The sequence below is a fragment of the Mandrillus leucophaeus genome, unplaced genomic scaffold (assembly GCF_000951045.1).
Source record: "Mandrillus leucophaeus isolate KB7577 unplaced genomic scaffold, Mleu.le_1.0 Scaffold645, whole genome shotgun sequence".
NCBI classification, from domain to species: domain Eukaryota; kingdom Metazoa; phylum Chordata; class Mammalia; order Primates; family Cercopithecidae; genus Mandrillus; species Mandrillus leucophaeus.
In genome coordinates, this window is record NW_012106975.1 from 886,793 (window position 1) to 901,192 (window position 14,400).

A 14,400-nucleotide genomic window follows, 5' to 3' on the forward strand; every position below is an offset into this window, starting at 1 on the left:
TTGTCTAAGGTGGCAAAGCCCATATCTGCCTCCCACGCAGGGAAAGAGGGCCAGGTGGGCCCTACTGGAGGAGGCAGCAGGCGAGGTGAAATACACTCAGGGCTAGGACCCAGCAGTGCCGGCCTCTGTCAGCCAGGTCCAGTGGTCCGGTCTGCATTTTCTTGAGCAAGTCCCCTCCCCTCTCTGGCCTCAGTTTTCTTATCTCAAAAATAGGACCCAATGATCCCCAAGGTCCTTCCCAACTCTGAAAGCCCATGGCTGCATTTCCAAGCCCATAAGGTGGTGGGAGGGAAGCTGTGTATCACAATTCCATTTGCAATCTCCTTGGAGCGATTCTGTCCTGGATCTGAAGTCCTCAGGTCCTGTTTCAGAGACCGAGGGGTTTGGGCCTACATGCATTTTTACAACTGATGGTGTTTGCCCAGCTCCCTTTCTCAGGTGAGTGAGCAGATAGAGGTCAGTGTCCCATGGGTGGCAACGTTGCCAGTGGTGAACACACAGCCTCCTCTCCTGATACCTCATCTGGATCCTCCCAGGGGTGTGCTGGGAAACTGGCTCTTGGGAGAGGGTGGAAGCTCTGATTTGTAGTATTTGCCACTTTCCATGGTGTAAACAGGTCCCCGCTGGGGCCATTTTTCAGGCTGCTGAGGTGACCTCCACAGACATGGGTCAGAGAGAAGAGATGGGCTTTGGGAGCTGGAAGGAGCCAGCTCCAGCCCATCACACCGAAATGCATCCCCAGTCAGTGCCCTAAAGCCTTCCTTGCATTCCTCTCCTCCCACGGCTACCTGCAGCCCACAAAAGCTCTTTCTTGTTCTGCAGAAGGGAATGGGGAGATCCCAGGGGCCCAGCCCCAGCCCCAGCCTGAAGGGGGAGAGGAGGCTGCAACGTGGCTGCCCTCTGGCTGCGACTCAGAGTGAAAGGAAAACACGCAGACAGCAGGAGTCTGTGTAGGGATCTGGGCTCCTGCTAGCAGAGCCGTGGGGGGAGCATCATGACCGATGTTCCCCTGTGCCCAAGCTCTCCACCATCCAGGCCAATGCCTTTGCAGAGTTCTGAGCAGCTGCACCTATGGACTCAGTCCTGCACTCACAGTATTGCCTGATGTGGCCCAGTATATTCTGTTCTTTGGAGATGGGTGGGCTGACCAGAATGCCAGGCCTAGAGGATGTGAGAAGGGATGTAGAGGCCATTTGAGAGTGGAACTCCCTGGAGGCTGGCTGTGGGGGCCCTGTGGAGGGCTTAGAAGGCCCCACAACCCAGACCTGCTGCAGGGGCCTCCCTGCGGGGGATACTCCTGAGCCTGGCCAGGCTGGTAGCTTTGCTTTTCCTTGGCCAAGCTCCCTGTCTGGGATCTCATCCCCAGTTCTGCCTCTGGGGTCAGCTTTCCATGCAGGGGCTGAGATGAGCACAGGGGGAAGGGAAGGCGGGAGCCCCTGCGCTCCGCACCTCGTAGATGCCAAACCCGATGGTGTGCATGTCCTCGCCCATCTTCCTCTGCCGCCGCCGGTGCTTCTGAATGAGCCCCACGAGGAAAGTGCAGCCACTCTCCCCGTCCTCTTCATCCTCATCCTCCTCCTCCAGCTTGATCAGGTACTGAGGGTTCATCCAGAATGTGTCTGCAGCCAGAAGGGGGCAGAGGAGCCCAGCCCTGAGCAGGCATGCATGCAGGTGGGGACAGCTGCGGGGTGGCCCTGGTCTCAGGCTTGGAGGCTTCTAAGAGAGGGATGGAGATAAAGGGAGATGGCAGGAGATGGTGGGAGGCAGTGGAAGATGGTGGGAGATGGTGGGAGATGGCAGAGGATGGCAGAAGATGGTCAGAGACGGCGGGAGATGTTAGGAGAGGCTAAGAGGTGGCGGGAGACACCAGGGTCGGAGTGCGGACTTCAGGCTTTGTCAGGCTGGGGATGGGCGATGGTAGCTGTGGAGAGAGGATGACCTGCACTTGCCTGAATCCAACAGGAACCTAAATTAGAAACTTCCCCTAGCAGTTCTCTCTCTGGCTCCAGGCTGGCTTGTCTTGGGGACTGGGGACTGGAACACAGGGAGGTTAGAGCCATGACTTCCCCTCATGGTACCTTCTCTTCACTGGGCTCTGATGGGGTGTCTGGGGTGGGGCTCGGCTGGCCTGGGGGACTCCAGGATCTGCTCACTGCACTCGCCAGTCTCTGCCCCCTCCGTGAGCCCGGAGGCCAAGAACATCCTGTGTATAATTCCAGACTCTTGTTCTGCGTCCCTTGTCCCCTCAGGCCTATTCCCTTGCCCTGCTCCTGATGTCTCTGCCCTCCTTACTTCCAAAACCTATTTATTTAAAAAATCTAAGATTCATTCATGTTTAAGGGGAATTACGCTAATTGCCTTTCCATACCTAATGGGATAAAACCTTAACTGTGGAATTAAAGGCGCCATCTGTGTAGGGATTGGCAGCCACGGCCCCGCAGGCTTAAGCATGGCTGCCTTTGGGTTACAGCAATAGAGTTGTTGTTATAGAGACTGAGTGGCCCACAAAGCCAAAAATATTTACTGTCTGACCCTTTAGAGGGAGCTTCCCGACTCCTGATCTACTGGGTGGGAGGGGTCCTTTCTGGGGGGCAGAGGGTCTTCCCAGCGCCACTGGGACTGCCACTTGATGGCTGCATACTTGAGGTGAGGAAGTCAGAGCCCCAGAGCTGTAGGTCAGCTAGTTCCAATCTGACTACTTGCTCTGTGGCCCTGGTATGCTACTTAGAGCCTCAGCTTCCTCATCTGTCACAGAGGATCACTATGTGACCATGACCTGCTGCCACTGTACTTACAGAGTAGCTCCACAGTCAGGGGCCTGGGTTCAAATCCCAGCATGCTCTGTGGCCTTCGGCAACTCACTAGCCTCTCCAAGCCTCGGTTTCCTCGTCTTAGAGATGGAAGTGATAAGAAAGTGCCTGCCTCAGAAGTGTGTTGGGAAGATTAGATAGAATGTTACTCAGGCCAAATATCCCTTATCTGAAATTCTTGGGGCCAGAAGTGTCTCCTATTTCAGATTTTTTTGGATTTTGGAATATTTGTATATACATAACATATCTTGGGGATGGAACTCGAGTCTAAAGACAAAACTCATTTCTGTTTCATATGTAATTTATACACATAGGCTGAAAGGAATTTTATAGCATATTGACAATAATTTTGTGCATGAAACAAAGTTTTGACTGCGTTTTGACTGCGACCTGTCACCTGAGGTCAAGTGTGGAATTTTCCACCTGTGGCATCATGTTGGGGCTCAAAAAGTTTTGGATTTTGGAGCATTTCAGATTTCACATTTTCAGATGATGGATCCTCACCCTGTGTACAAAGCACTTAGGGTAGTTCCAAGCACCGAAGCTGTGCCCCATAATTGGCAGATGTCATCATGTTCAGATAACTGCTGACGGACTAAGCCATGAAGGCAGAAGAATCAAAGCGCTCAACAAAGGCTGGACCAGAGAAGAAATCTTCACCCCATCTGGGCAGGGCCCAGTCAACATTTGCTGATTGAACTGAATGGGGGGCAAACAAACAGGGCCTGATATGCGGAGGCCTCCCTGGGTGCAGGGGCAAGGTTCCCCTGCAGGCTTGGCTGCCTGGGTGTGCGGTGCATAGAATAGCTCATGGCCGTGAAGTGGGATTGAGCACTGCTCCCATGAGCATGGTGGAAGGTGGTGGCTGAAGGTCATGATGGGTGCTGGGGAATCCAGGGCCTGGAGAGGACATCACAGAAATAGCGGCTCTTGGGTTTGGCCTGGGTAGGCAGCAAATGAATGCAGGAGGTAAGGGACTGAGCAAGAGAGCAAGGCTCAGGGAAAAGGAAGACATAGAGGGCTCCAGTGAGCAACAGCTGTCTCCTGGGACTGCTAGGCTGGGGGGTATGGCACACAGGGTGGGGAAAGGGGAGCCTTGGCCTTTGGCAGCCCCACATTGCACAGCCCTTACTCGGGTAGTTCCTGCAGCCTCCCGCAGTGGAGCCCCGCCTCCAGTTCCCATCCATTTTGGTGAGTTTCCACTTCTTGTAGGTATCGCTGGTGAGGGTGTCCGGGGTCAGGTTGCAGATCTCCAGGCGGGAATAGTGCCTCAGGAAGTCACTGAAAGACATCCTGGCAAAAGCAGAGACACAGCCGTCGCAGGTGACAAGAGGACACACTGGTAAGCCTTGACTTTCCATCATCATCAGACCAGGACCACCCAAAGCCAGGCAGAGCAGCTCATTAGAGCTGAGTGGGTGGGCACCAGGTTCAGCTCAGACTCCAGTCCTGGCGCTGCAACTTTCTAGCTGGGTAACTTTGAGCAAGTTACTTAAACTTCTCTGAAGCTCAGAACTCTCATCTGCAAAAATGGGAGCCGTGCCCATCAAATGTGACAATATATGGGTCCCGTTTGATAGAGTGCATGTTGTGCACAGTGCAGGCGGTCCCGCGAGTGGCACAGACACACAGTCATGTGGGTCCCTTGCTGCTCACTAAGGGACCAGTTTCTTGAGGGGCGGGGATCAGTCTCCGGAACCTGGGGGAGAAAGGCCCCATCTTTCCCTTGTTTCCTGGGATCTGAACGTTACCAGAGGAATTCCTCTTAGCCTTTTTGTGAAGCCCCTCAGCTTATAAACCCCATTGTCAAGATGGACCGTTGAAGGGGTTTAAGAATTTCTTTATTCAGGCTCTTACAGTGAACTTAAAATAACAACAAAACCAGGATCCCACACCCCTGTGTCCTCAACATGGTAAACTCACTTTTGGCCGACACACTTTCTTATTAGCAACTTTCTAGTATAGAACATTGGGGAAGACAGATGTTTTCTGTCTTCCCTGAAGCCTCCACTAATCTTACCAGAACTCTCCATCTTCATGCCGTCTGGTCAGCCTTTCTCTCTCCTCTGGGTCTATAGTGTTCCAGCTTGGGCAGCTGGAAAACAAAGTAATGAGAGAGGCATTAGTGTACGATGATTTCTCCCCAAAGGTCCCCAGAGTTGAGGAAGAGGGACATCTGCTCTCACCTCTGAGGGCTCAGGCTCCAGAAAGGGGGAAAGTAGCCCACATCTGGCTAACAGCTGCATTGAAATACTCTGACAGCACTTTAAAGAGTATAGAACACTATACAGATGCAAACCAGGGAGCAACGTGAGAGGGTGAGTTGCGCTGGAAGACAGTGGCAAGGAAGAGTCCAGAAAATGAACACAGTCCATTAGAGGGAGATGGAGTAGCTCAGATCAGCAGCTCTTTTAAGGACAACTGAAGATCTGATGAGGAGCATCTGGCCTTGGCCTCTGCAGCTGGCCTGGGAAGCCTCAGCAGATGTTTGTCCGTCCACGGAGCAGAAGGACCTGGCCCTGTACACAGGGGCAGTGCACAAGATAAACTAACCACTGCCTGAGCTTTGGCTGGAATTACACACAGGCCTCTGTACTGCCCACCTCTCCAACCTGAGGCAGAACAAGTAGGCTGAGGTTGCCACAGCAGATACACAAACAAGTGTTTACCCCAAATAGTTGAGGGTTCAACATGCCTACCAGTAAGCCCTGGAAATCAACAGAGGGAGGTTTCTCTGGTCTTTGGTACAGAGTTCATATCCTGGAATAGAAGTGCCTGGGGGAAGGTGGGGTACATTTCTTTCCCTGAAAGCCCCATAGAAGGGTGGATTTGAGCTGGGGAAGGGGTGAACCCGGAGGCAGTGGGAGGAATGAACTTCACAGGAGCAGCTTGGGGCCTGGAAGAAGGCACCCATGCTGCTGGAGGAGTGTCCTGGTTAAAAGACTCTTTGAGGGCTCCTGTCCATGGGTCCCTCTCCACGTGGCCTGGGCTCTCCCGGCTGTATTTCTCAGCATAATGCACATGCCGTCTTCTCTCACCCTCTTCCCAGAGCCTCCCATCACAATGCACCCCTACCCAGGGCCCCGAGGCCTGCGCCCTCCTCACTTGTCATTCCACCGCCCTGTCCACTCCACTTCTCCCCAGGGATTTCGGATGCGGATCAGTTTCTGTAGGCTTCCGCTACTTTCAACCTGCAGGATTAGATAAAAGGGAGGAGGAAGAGGTTGAGTTCAAGCCAGGGCTATGAAGGCTTGGGCCTCCAACCCCTTCCGCATGAGCCAGGAGGTATGGGGGTGAGGACGGTGGGGAGGATTTGGGGGTTGAGTCCATGTATGAGGGAGGATCACAAAAGCTAGAGGGGGCTTGGCACCCAGATCTCTCGCTGTCACCCAGCTTTGGAAAATGAGAATTAAAGCTCCCGGGATCCGGCTCTTGGGAGATGGGACTGTTGGCGCTTCACTTCTGAACTTCAGCTTAACTGACTAGAACAGGATGCGCTTTTGTTAAAGGAGCTCAGAGAAGCTTTACCACTTGTTGAAAGATCGTTGGTGATAACAGGCACATGCAGTGAGTGAATCTGGATTGAGTCCTGGACGGGGTAGGGGTGGGTCACCAGAAAGGACATTTTGGGCAATTGGGAAAATGTTAATGTGGACTTTATAATAGATGACATTACTGAATTAATGTTTATTTTCTTAGGTGTGGCAATAGTAGCGGAATTATGTAAGAGAAGGTCCTTATTCATAGGGGGACAAATGCTGAAGTACTGAGGAGGGAAGTGTCATAACATCTGCCACTTACTTTCATATGACTCAAAAAAAGTGCACACATAGATAAAGCAGACATGGCAAATGTTAGGAATCGGTGAATCTAGGGGACTGATAATTGAATAGTTATTATGTTAGTCTTTCAACTTTTCTGCAGACGTGAAAATTTTCAAATAAAAAGACGTGTGTGTGAGGGGGTAGTTAAAAAAAACAAAGGTAAAAAAAAAAAAACGGAAAAGCAAAAAAACCGGGGGCCAAAACGGGGTCCGGAAATCAAAAGGAAACTGAACCGCCTGAAAAATTCCTTTTTTTGAAGCAAGGGCCTAACTTGGCCCCAAAGCCGGGGGGCAAAGGCAAAAACAAGGCCCAACGCAACCCCCAACCCCCAGGCCCAAAGGAACCCCCCAACCCAACCCCCCAAAAAACCGGGAAAAAAAGGGCAAGCCAACAAGCCCGGCCTTTTTTTTTGTAGAGACAGGTTCTCACTATGTTGCTCAGGCTCATCTTGAACTCCGAGGCTCAAGCGATCCTCCCACCTTGGTCTCCCAAAGTGTTGGGATTTCAGGTGTGAGCCACCATGCCAGCCCATAATATTTTCAATAACAATAGTGATCACAACAGCAAGGACAACTACCTCCTTATATACAGTGTGTGAGGCACCTCTGGGCACTTTACATATATTAACTTGATTGAATCGCCACGACCTTCCAATGGATATTATTATTATTTCCATTTTTTAAATGAGGAGACTAAGGGACAGAGAGTTCCAGTAATTGGCCCAGGTCACACAGCTGGTAAGAGGCGTCAGATTTGAAAATGGGCACAAATGCTTTTATGAGATCAAATGTGAAAGCACCTTATAGCGTATAAGACACTATGCAGATGCATTGTTTTATTATTTTTAGCTGATCAAAATAGTAAGTTCGTAACTGTAAAACGGTAAAATCTAAAACAAGAAAACCAGGACCCCGGCGCCGGCCACTGCGGCCACCAGGGGGCAGCGCGGCGCACCCGGCGCCCGAGCTGCGAAAAGGACGCGCTTCTCCTCCCGCGCGGAACTTTAGGAGTGCGGGGCCCGAGTGCAAACCGGACCACAGTGGGGCCGCGAGGGCCCCTGGGCATCACCACAAACTGTGCCTGTGACCATCGTGTTAGGCCAGCAGGACCCCTGCACATCCGCGCCGGCCGTTACCTCCTCGGCTCCGGTGACCGAGTACGCGTGCCCCTTCACCAGCTTCTGATACGTGATGGCCTCCGAGTCCGCGGCGCTGGTGATCTGCAAACACGGCAACCGTCAGACTCGCCGCACCCGCTCTCCCTTCCTCCCGGAATCCCTCGTTCCCTCGTTCCCTCGTTCCTGTCCTACTGCTGGGCGGGACCGCGGGACGCACTAGCGCAGGGGCCGAGGCCTGGGGCCGGAGGCTCAGGGCTGCGCTTTCTTGCACTTGGAGAACCTTTCCTACCGCGTTCAAATGTTGAACGCCGAGAATACCAGAGAAAAGGCGGAATGCAGCCCTCTCGCGCAGCGAGCACACGCATTCCCGTGTGAAGAGGGCATCCACAGATTTCTGCAGGCTGGGGAGGGCGGAAAAGGGCGCACCGCCGAGAGAGGGCCGGTGGGGGTCCTCGATGGCTCAGGGCTGACACCCAGACAGACTTGAGTGGCCCAGGGGCACTGAGCACCCCCTCGCCCCACCACCAGCCCATGCTCCGTGGTCTGGCCCAGCCCAGCTGTAGGGTTTATACTAGAACAGTTGTTTATTCCGGTCTGAGTCAGAATTTGCTTCTATTTTAAGAACGCCTCACAGTCTCTCCTTTCCCCCATCTATTCTGATGAAGGTTGAGCTTAGGAAGAAGGGCTGGGGTAGAAAGGGTCTTCTGCCTCAACGTGTTCTGCTGATAAACTTTGAGAATTCCTGCCTAGGGAGTCTGACGGAGATTTTGGCTCCAAAAGCCGGGGCTTCTTATCTCTGTCACCCGCAGATACCAGAACCTGGATGGGACAGGGCTCAGAGGTTGGGCACAGCCTTTGCTCCAAGGCTCCTGGGCACAGTGCCTACCTCCCATCCCCTGGTAAGCGTTGCCAGCAAGGCTATTATGAGGAAATCGTCCCTCCTCTTCCTTCTGAAGTCTCCCACAGGCCTATTAGCCCTGCAAGAGGGCAGGGGAAGGCTGCACAGCCCTGCAGATGGAGGGGAAGGTGTCAGGGGCAGCAGGTGCCAGGGGCTCCCAGGGAACCTGTGGTCAGAGGGGTGGGGGTGATTCAGAGCAGGCTGAAAGTGGGAAGTGGGCTGAAGACAGAAGGCTGGAGGCACCATCACCCCATCCATTACACCCCAGACAGCTTGACCTTGCCTAGCAACCCTTGGCTTCCAGGTGATGAGCAATAATGGTAGACATTGCGGCTCAGAAACCGATACCTCCAAGAGATGGCATTTGAAATGCTAAACTGAAGAAGCCTCAAGATCTCTCTGATCTCCCCTTTCCTTCTGTCTCTCCATCCACTCTCCCCCAAAGCACGGAGGAAGCTATTCTCTGAAGTTCCCTCACCTGCCTAAAGTCTGGATCTGCCAAAGATGAAAACAATGACCTCTGGTCCTTTCCTTGAGTCATTATGAACTGAACTCATATTGCAGGAAGAAAGACAAGTCTGTCAACATGGTTAGACAGACTTGTCACAAACCACTGTCTGCTCTGCAGGCCCAACAGACTTTATCCCAGACCATTTATGTTCTTTAAGCCCATTGAATTCCCCTAAAAATCATTTACGACATCCCTAAAATCATCCACACGTCCCCATCTCCCTTCCCCTAGGAGGAAGGGAATATAACCCTTTGTATCCCAATGCGTGGTAGGGAAATCTGTTGTGATTCTCCCCCGTGCACATTCATACATTTGTATGCCATTTCTTGTATTAGTCTTCCTTTTGCCAGTTGATTTTCAGCGGACCTTCAGAGGGTGGAGGGAGGTTTTCCTTTGGCCCCTACGTGGACGAGGGCTGCATTACGTTGTACATAGGAGCAGTGGGTTCCCTTGGGCACTGTGGGAGCCTCCCTTCAGCAAGAGCAGATGAGGTGAGGCTAGGGAAGGCAGCCTGGACTTACGTCGATGGAGCAGCCAAGGAGAGAGCCTTTTTGCAGAGCTTTCTGGATGATCTTGAACAGGTTGGGAGGGGGCTTCTTCAACTCATACCACTCAGCAATGCCTCCGGTGAAGTCTTCGAAGCCCTCAGTGGTGGCACCCCCTGAGAGCGCTTCATAGCATCCGTTGATCCTACAAGAGGGGTTAGATGCTGCCGCTACCCTCGACACTACTGATGCTATAATCTCTCAAATACCCACCCCCTAGTACCCTCTAGGTTGGATGCTCTAGGGACCCCCTGCTCACATTCTCCTTGGCCTTGTTCCCAGCCGGGGGTCTCAAGAAGGCAAGGTATTGTGTCCACAGTTACCATGTCCCTGGTATTTTGTGTTTTAAAGAAAATCTCAGGCCGGGCGCAGTGGCTCACCCCTATAATCCCAGCACTCTGGGAGGCCAGGCGGGTGGGATCACTTGAGGTCAGGAGTTCAAGACCAGCCTGGCCAACATGGTGAAACCCTGTTTCTACTAAAAATACAAAAAAATTAGCCTGGCATGGTAGTGCATGCCTGTAGTCCCAGCTACTTGGGAAGCTGAGGCAAGAGAATTGCTGAAACTCAGAAGGTGGAGGTTGCAGTGAGCCAAAATCGTGCCACTGCACTCCAGCCTAGGCAACAGAGCAAGGCTCTGTATTTAAAAAAAAAAAAAAAAAATTCTCATTCTCATAGAACCTTCAAGTTGGAAGGACCTTAGTGATTTTTCTGGATGAACCTCCTGTATTGATTCTTTCTACATCCTGACAAGAAAGGGGAGGTCTACTAATGGTTTGTTTGGCATTGATAGCTTAAAAAAGGACAACAATTCAATAATGGAAGCAGTTTCCCTGAGAAACGGGCACTGTGTTGGCAAGGGCTTAGTGCTCCTGACTATGGATGCTGGAGTCCAGTGGCTTCCTGCTCTGAAGTGGGGTCACTTAATGGAAAGAGCCAGGCGGCACAGCCAACATGGGGCCATTCTGGAGAGGGGCTGGCGTGGGGCTTCCTACTGAGAGTGGGCAGCCTGAGCACTGGACAAACTCAACTGTGGCAACCTGGGTGGGAAGCAGCTGTGGGGAGATGGGGAAGCCATTGCTAGTCAGTGACATCATCTACTCTGCGCAAGTTTCCTACCTCTGCAATGAATAGTTTTGCCTGTTGGCAAAAACTCTGCTTTTTTTAGTTGATACAAATGTGTCCTGTCAAGGAAGTAGAGCTCCTTCTCAAGGCCAGCACAATCAGTACCATAACTTGTTCCTGTGCATTTGGTTAAAGATGGTGATAGCTGTCATTTATCAGCGTACAGTGCGTCCAGGCACCCTGCATGCACTATCTCCCTTGCATTTACAGCCGAATTTTGGCTGAAGAAGTCCTTCTATAGAAAAGGACTTCCACTCAAAGTAGTCTTGGAATAGTTCTTATTTTTTGGAATCCAGGGCATTGGGGGCAGGCCACGGGGCCAGCGGAGGCATGACAACTTACTTGGCGTATGCTTTCTCCAGCAGGGCACTCCAGAACTCGCTCCCCTCGGCTGAATGCACAAAGAGCAGCTCCCCGTCCTTGGTGGGCAGCCTGTCGTCCACCACCACCTCCACCCACTCGCCGTATTGCCAGAACTGCAGAACAAGAGAGGTGGGCTGCAGGAGGAGCTGGTGGCAGCACTGGGACTCCGAGCCTCAGCTGCCTCTGCCTTCCCTTTCCCTGATCCCCTGGCATAGGTTTCATGAGCCCGTCCTGGGAGGAGGTGCTCCCTTAACTCTCCTATGCAGGCCAAGTCCTCAGGCTCATGTCCATCCCTTCGAATCCACACCTGCCTCTTTAGCATCCTGCCCTGCATTGTAGGCTTTTTTTTTTTTTTTGAGACCAAGTCCCACTCTGGAGTGCAGTGGTGCGATCTCGGCTCACTGCAACCTCCACATCCTGGATGCAAGTGATTCTCTTGCCTCAGCCTCCCGAGTAGCTGGGATTTAGGGCACGTGCCACCACACTTGGGTAATTTTTTTGTGTTTTCAGTAGAGATGGGGTTTCGCCATGTTGCCCCAGCTGGTCTCGAACTCCTGGGCTCAAGCGATCCATCTGCCTTGGCCTCCCAAAGTGCTGAGATTACAGGTATGAGCCACTGCACCTGGACTGGACTGGCTTTTTCTTTCTTTTCTTTTCTTTTTTTTTTTTTTTTTTTTTTTTTTTTGAGACAGAGTCTCACTCTGTTGCCCAGGTTGGAGTGCACTATCTTGACTCACTGCAACCTCTGCCTCCCAGGTTAAAGTGATTCTCCTGCCTCAGTCTCCCAAGTAGCTGGGATTACAGGCGTGCACCACTATGCCCAACTGATTTTTATATTTGTAGTAGAGACGGAGTTTCATCATGTTGGCCAGGCTGGTCTCGAACTCCTGACCTCAAATGATCCACCCACCTCGGCCTCCCGAAGTGCTGAGATTACAAGCATGAGCCACCGCGCCCAGCCAGCTTTTTCCAATATTATTTCTCATTTACCAGCATAAAAGGAGGAGAACTTTAACGTTTTGTCTCAAACATCAAATAATACATTTTTTTTTTAACTTGGGAATTATTTCCTGAACACCTCGTTCTACCTCCCTTTTGCAGGTCCCCAGCAACCCCCCAGGGCCATCCCGGCAGGGTCCCACATCCTGGCCATGGGTAAGCCAGGAAGCTTCCTGCTCTCGCCCAATGTCCTTTGTAGAACAGCATTGGTCTTGGGAGTCTGCAAACACCGGGGACTGAAGAACCCAGCCAAGCCAGGAGACTGTTCTAGCCTCCCGGACCTGTTGAGGAACCACTTGAACCAGCCATTAAGTTACCTGGAAGTGAAAGATCCCTGCATAGTTTTCCTGGAAGCTCTGGTTTAGAGGGACGACTCGAGCCAGGATTTCTTCATTCAAGGTGAGGGAGGCAATGGCTGCCAGCAGCCAGCAGTCACCTGTGAACACAACACAAGGAGCTCTTATCAGAGGGTCTCAGAACCAGGAGGATGTTAAAAATCTTGTTTCCACCTTCAGGCGCTTAAAGCCTAAGACAACCTGTGAATAGACAGAGTGAAGTTTCAGGCAGTCCCCCACCTGAGGGTTGGGTCAGAGGGCTTGGGTGTTATTAGTTTGGTGTAAAAGTAATTGTGATTTTTGCACCAACCTAGTATTTTGAGGGAAATGCAAAGGGAGAAATGTTTTTGCTGTGTTGTGGTTGGGCAGAGATGGGAAATTTCATTCCCTGAAATACCCAGAACTCTGGTGGCTGAACTGTGCCCTCAGAGCCCAACCCTGCACCTGATTCGCTGCAGATGCTCCGCAGTGAGACAATGAAACCAGCGCAGTTGCAGAGGCTTCTGGGCACACAGGCTTTGAATGGGAGTTTGGGCTGGGCGGGTGGCGAGCACCTGGAGTCCCAGCTATAATATTAATACTTGGGAGGCTGTGGCAGGAGGATCCCTTGAGCCCAGGATTTCAAGGCTGCAGTGAGCCATGATTGCACCATTGTACTCCAGCCTGGGCAAGAGAGGGAGACCCTCATCTCTAAATAAATAAACAAATAAATATATAAAGGGGAGTTTGAATGAGAGAAAGAAAACGTAGTGCTAGATGGGAAGGGGACAAACATTGTATGCCTCCTAGGAGGAGGAGCTGAGCCAGGAAAAGAGGCTCCGGCAGGGAGTACAATCACAGGAAGTAAGTAGGGAGCAGTGCAGATGGAAAAGCCCTGAGTCAGAGGCAGAAGGCTGGACTGTCCCCAAGGGTTTCTGTGCGGAGGGGCAGAGGTCACTTCAAGGGGTAGACAAGGATGGGCACAACGAGGTGGGTAGCTGGCCAGGCAGCCTGGTCCCTCTCTGAGCCTCAGAACCCTCCTCCATGACATGGATAAGTGTGAGGCATAATGAGAGCAGGTGCGTAGGCACTCGGCGCCCATTTGGTGCCAGTGCTAGGTTCTCAGCACAGCAGGCACCACAATCATTTCACGCAGTTAGAAGCAAGCTGATGCCAGCAACAGCACCCAGATGGTTTCAGGGAGGGGTCATCTTCACCACAAAACACAAAGGGGAGGGGGCCTGGGAAGAGGATGAGGAAGTTTACTCCATTCTTGAGGAATGTGCAGTTTCCTACAATTTCCCATGACGATAATGGGAAGTAGCCTCAAAGGAGTTTAATTCACTGTTGGATTTATTTTCGCCAATTGACAGGTTTATTAAAAATGTAATTGAAGACTAGGTACAGTGGCTCACACCTGTAATCCCAACACTTTGGGAGACCAAGGTCAGTGAATTGTTTGAGCACTGGAGTTCAAGATTGGTCTCGGCAACATGGTAAAACTTCATCTTGACAAAAAATACAAAAATTTGCCAGGTGTGGTGGTGGACGCCTGTGGTCCCAGTTCAGGAGGTGGAGGCTGCAGTAAGATGTGATCATGCCACTGCACTCATCCTGGGTGACAGAAGAGCAAGACCCTGTCTCAAAAAAAAAATATATATATACACATATATATATAATGTTATATATGTAATATGTTATTGTTATTGATGTATATCAGTAACATATATATATATATGTTATTGAAGTTCACTGAGTTCTTTGGTTTTGTTTTGTTTTTTGAGACAGACTCTCACTCTTGTCACCCAGGCTGGAGTGCAGTGGTGTCATCTTGGCTCACTGCAACCTCCACCTCCTGGGTTCAAGTGATTCTCCTGCCTAAGCCTCCCAAGTA

At 51.6% G+C, this 14,400-nt stretch overlaps 1 protein-coding gene across 2 annotated transcripts in view; it reads right to left on the minus strand.

Moving 5' to 3' along the window:
• Positions 1-14,400, minus strand: part of CAPN2 (calpain 2, (m/II) large subunit) — a 78,014-nt gene that overhangs the window by 17,065 nt on the left and 46,549 nt on the right. For both annotated transcript variants that reach the window (XM_012000989.1, XM_012000988.1), the window contains exons 3-10: positions 12,510-12,628; positions 11,173-11,306; positions 9,682-9,850; positions 7,770-7,853; positions 5,916-6,001; positions 4,831-4,905; positions 3,943-4,103; positions 1,450-1,619 (exon numbers count right to left, since the gene is read on the minus strand). In XM_012000989.1, the coding sequence (XP_011856379.1) occupies positions 1,450-1,619; positions 3,943-4,103; positions 4,831-4,905; positions 5,916-6,001; positions 7,770-7,853; positions 9,682-9,850; positions 11,173-11,306; positions 12,510-12,628 (998 nt within the window). The remainder of the gene's footprint in view (positions 1-1,449; positions 1,620-3,942; positions 4,104-4,830; positions 4,906-5,915; positions 6,002-7,769; positions 7,854-9,681; positions 9,851-11,172; positions 11,307-12,509; positions 12,629-14,400) is intronic.